Consider the following 4,513-nt stretch of genomic DNA (forward strand, 5'->3'; position numbering starts at 1 on the left):
GTGCCTCATTTGTCCCCCCCAACTCCCGCTCCCCAACCCTGCAGGATTCTTTGCCAAAGCATATCCTGGGATACAAACTCTGTATGAATAAAGTCAAACTCCACACAAATAGAGAACCAAGTTTTTTTAAACTCCTTTTATTTTAGAACAAATTGCATTAATTGTTAATTTTAGAACATTTGGTGTATACAGAGAATTTTTTAAACCATTTTAAGTAGTCTCACTGAAATACAGGATGTGAAAACAAATTTCTTGAAGTTGTTTACTCAAAACCATTTCACTTTTACTATCCATTTGGCAAAATCAAAAATATCAAGATATCAATGAAAGTACATTGCTCACTTTTTTTAAACCTCATGCCAACTGTAGGTATAACAGAATGGATCAGCTACTTGAAGAAAGTCACATCCCTGTGTTATCTTTAATAAAGGAAATTAAATCGAGATCTTCCACACCTTACAGTAAACCTTACTTAGCCTATCAGTTTGCACTTATACATAAACTTATATTACCACTTATATTTATCTTCTACATTTAACAAACACTATTATTTGAAGTTTAGCAAATACCTAAGCAAGTTAGATTAGTTTGAAACTACACACGTTTTTAACGAACAGAAAATACTAAAGGCACTCTTGTTGCAAGTACATAAAACACCAAATTTATGCAAGTTATCCAACCTATTCATGAACAATCAGACGGGGTTGAAACTTCTCAAACTGACTCTTCCAAAGTGATAAAATACAGATACCATGAAGGAAAGCAAAGGAGAGAGAAAGAAGAATGACGGGGTAGGAAAGGGAAGTGGGGGATAACAATTTTGAGAAAACGAAGAAAAACCAGAGAAAGTCAACAGAAAAAACTGAGCCTACTAAGAGACCCGGCGGCGACTTCGGTTCTGGCTCCGGCTCTGGCTCCAGCGGCAACAGCGACGGCAAAGGCACCGGCAACGACAGCGGCGGATCCGGCGGCAGCGGCGGCGGCGGCGGCGGCAGCGGCAACGGCAACGGCGACGGTAAAGGCACCGGCAACGACAACGGCAACAGCAACAGCAGCGGGGCAGCGGCAGCGGCGACGGCCATGGCGGCAGGGCAGCGGCAACAGCAACGGCACCGGCGATGGCTTCGGCAGTCGCGACCGCGACCGCCTAGAAGAGCCGCGGGGCGGCGCCCCCAACGGCGCCGGCTGGGAGCGGCTTCACCGAGTTGTAGTGATCCCCGAAGCTGGAGCAGTAACGCACGTAGACGAGGACGAGCGGCTTCTCGGTGTACTCCTCCCCGACGACGAAGGCGGGCGCCGGGGTCTGGACCACCTCGATGGGGCACTGCAGGACGTGCGACAGGGCTCTCAGCTCCAGCTGGGTTCCCCACGACGCGTTGTGCTCGATGTCGTCGCAGTAGCTCAAGAAGTCGTCGGAGCTGTAGGAATCTCCGGTTTCGGGGTCGCTGAAGAACGGCAGGAAGTCGTCGATGTGCTGTCGCATGTAGTCAGCGGTGCGGCTCCGCAGGCACTCCAGCGTCTCGGAGGTAGACAGCTGGTCTTGGATGGCGCGGTACATGCAGTGGCTGTCAACCGGGATATACTTCATCTCCAGGTTCTTGGCTGCGAGGATGGCGGCCAGCTTCTCCTCTTCCTTGCGGCGGTGGCTAGACATGTAATCCATATCAGCCTCCTCCGCCATCTTCTGGCGCTCTCTCTCTTGCGCCGCCCTTCTTTCGCGCCTTTTCTGCACTTTCGACAGGCGGGGCGGGCGATTCTCAAGATTCATCTTGGCCAGACCTGCAGCGACGGCATCGATGTTGGTGGTATCAGGGTAAATTTCCCCGAACTTCTCCAGCTCCTGCTGATGCTTCTGCTCCAATTCGGCCTCAAGGCGCTCCACGTCTAGGAGCAACTGCTTTCTTTTCTTCTTGTCGCTCTTAGGCACCGCATTCTTCATGGTCTGGATGCGGTCCTGCAGCTCTTTTTTCTCGCGGAGGTGGCGTCGTTCCACCCGTTCCCGCTCCCGCTGCAGATCTTCCATGGTGTTTAACGGCAAGGAATAACCGAAGTTTCCAGACGGTGAAGTACTGAGTACTGAGTACCGCGGACACTCAGAGTTCTAACCGCCTGGCAGTTAGCGGAGTCTCAGCACTCCGCGACAGCTGTACTCTCAATTTAAGCCCCTAGTTGCCCCCCTCCCACCAATAGCCCTCTCTGCCATTGGCCAGTGTCTCCGTGACCACGCCCTGAAGCACACCTGACACTAGGATTGGCTGTTGGGAGACCCTCAGTATGCCCCTTAGTAGACCCCTTGGCAGGGGTGTTTCCGGCTTAGCAGGGTTCAAAGTTCGGCCTGTAAGAGCTGGCCTTTGCACCTTACGTACATTAACGGCTGTGTACGTTACGTGCAGTCATTCCGCTTTTGAAGGGTCTGTGCAGTGATGGCGGCCCTCGCAGTATTAAATGCAGCGATTCGGTCTTTGCAGGTGTAAATGCAGCAATTTGGCTTTCTCAGGTTAGTTGTCACAACTGAGCTTGCAGATTTTTTCCTGGATTCTTACTCCCTACTTCATTTCCAAGCCTGAACACAATGCAGACACTGGGTGGTGATTGAGAATCACAGGAGAAATGTTATACCACCTGCTGAATACTCTTACACTGGACTTTCCATTACTCCTAATGTTGAGGAGGCAATGTGGCTTTTTCCAGTTTTGCAAGTCCCTTGACTAACAAACCCTCAATTTTATTTATTAGAACAAAGACATTTCCTTGTGTTCCTGGGAACACACAGTACTTTCAGTTTAGGTCTCAAGTCCACCCTGTCCCATCTCAGTGCAAAAAGGCAACACTTTTCTTCAAGTCATTCGCTACAACTATGGGGACCTCTGGCCTTGTGCCAACAGAACTAATGCATCTTCTCTAAACTTTTTCTTGGGTTCCCTGCTTCCAAAATGGGCTCCCTACAATGCCCGGGAAGCACTTCTTTAGGATTATTGTGAGCCTGCAAAAGTTCAAAAAAATTAAAATAAATAGAAAATTAAAAGCCGTAAGCTGTTTCCAATATGCTCTCATCTTGTCCCGCCCTGCTCATCTGTATCTTGAGTTCCCAAACAAGAAGGGCCTTTTTAAAAAAGATTTTTAAATTTATTTTATTTTATTTTTCTAGAGAGGGAAAGGAGGGAGATAGAGAGAGAGAAAGAGAAACATCAATGTGCTGTTGCTGGGGGTCATGGCCTGCAACCCACGCATGTACCCTGACTGGGAATTGAACCTGTGACACTTTGGTTCACAGCCCGTGCTCAAGCCACTGAGCTACGCCAGCCAGGGCTACAAGAGGGGCCTTGAGAGAGCCTCTTCCTTGTTACAGATGAAGAAAGTGGGCGTTTGTCCCTGTTGTTGCATATGTCAAAATTTCATTCCTTTTTATTGCTATGATATTGATATACTGTAGATTGTTTAACCATTCTCCTGTTGAAGGACATCTATGTTGTTTCCAGTTTGGGGTTATTGTGAATAAACCTGCTATACACATCTGTATACAGGTTTCTGTGTGACTGTAAGTCTTCCTCTCTCTAGGGAAAAATGCCCAGGAATACTACTGCTGGGTTGTGTTATAAGTGTATGTCTAGTTTTTTAAGAAACTGTTTTCCAGAGTGGCCAGAACCATTGCACATTCCCACCAGCAGTGTATGAGGGATCTGTTTTTCCTGCGTCCTCACCACCAGCATTTGGTGTGGTCATAATTATTTTTTTTAAATTTTAGCCATTCTGATACATGAATAGTCACAGCTCACTGTGGTTTTATTTAGGTTTTATCTTTTAAGATTTTTATTTATGTATTTTTAGAGAGAGGGGAAGGGAGGGAGAAAGAGAGGGAGAGAAACATCAATGTGTGGTTGCCTCTCACATGTCCCCCACTGGGGACCTGGCCCACAACCCAGGCATGTGCCCTGACTGGGAATCAAACCCGTGACCCTTTGGTTCTCAGGCCGGCACTCAGACCACTGAGCCACACCAGCCAGGGCTCACTGGTTTTCATTTGTATTTCCCTAGTGGCTAATCATGTTCATCTTTTCAAAGTGCTCATTTGCTATCCATGCTATGTCCTCTTGGGTAAAATGTTTACACTGTTTGTCTGTTTTATAATTGGACTGTTTTTTTATTGTTGTTTTCAGAGGCTTTACAAAATAGATTTTAGATACCAGTTCTTTGTTGGCTATGTGGTTTGCAAATGTTTTCTCTCACACTGTAACTTGTATTTTCATTTCTTTCCCTGGTGCTTCTCAGAGTGAAAGTTTTACATTTGGATGAAGTGCAGTTTATCCATTTTTTCTTCTATGGGTTGTGTTTTTGGTGTCAAATCTCTTTATGTAATCCAGCAATTTTCAATCTAGTTCATCTCATGGCACACTAATTATTAACATTCTAAATATTAAACTAATAATTACTAATTAATTATCAATTGATTAACTAATTATTAAACTAATAATTAAAATTCTGAGGCACACCAAAAAGTATATTTTTTTGTTGC

General features: G+C 46.1%; 1 protein-coding gene across 1 annotated transcript; it reads right to left on the bottom strand.

Annotated features, from left to right (window-relative positions):
- Positions 1-350: 350 nt before the first annotated feature.
- Positions 351-2,071, bottom strand: OTUD6A (OTU deubiquitinase 6A). Its single transcript, XM_028523356.2, has one exon. The coding sequence runs from the start codon at positions 2,021-2,023 to the stop codon at positions 1,148-1,150; it is 876 nt and encodes a 291-aa protein (XP_028379157.1). The 5' UTR covers positions 2,024-2,071; the 3' UTR covers positions 351-1,147.
- Between the last annotated feature and the right edge of the window lie 2,442 nt (positions 2,072-4,513).

This window comes from Phyllostomus discolor, chromosome X (genome assembly GCF_004126475.2).
Source record: "Phyllostomus discolor isolate MPI-MPIP mPhyDis1 chromosome X, mPhyDis1.pri.v3, whole genome shotgun sequence".
NCBI classification, from domain to species: Eukaryota; Metazoa; Chordata; class Mammalia; order Chiroptera; family Phyllostomidae; genus Phyllostomus; species Phyllostomus discolor.

Bases quoted from the DNA above. Each gene is read 5' to 3' on its own strand.
- OTUD6A (XM_028523356.2), bottom strand. From the start codon at position 2,023: ATGGAAGATCTGCAGCGGGAGCGGGAACGGGTGGAACGACGCCACCTC.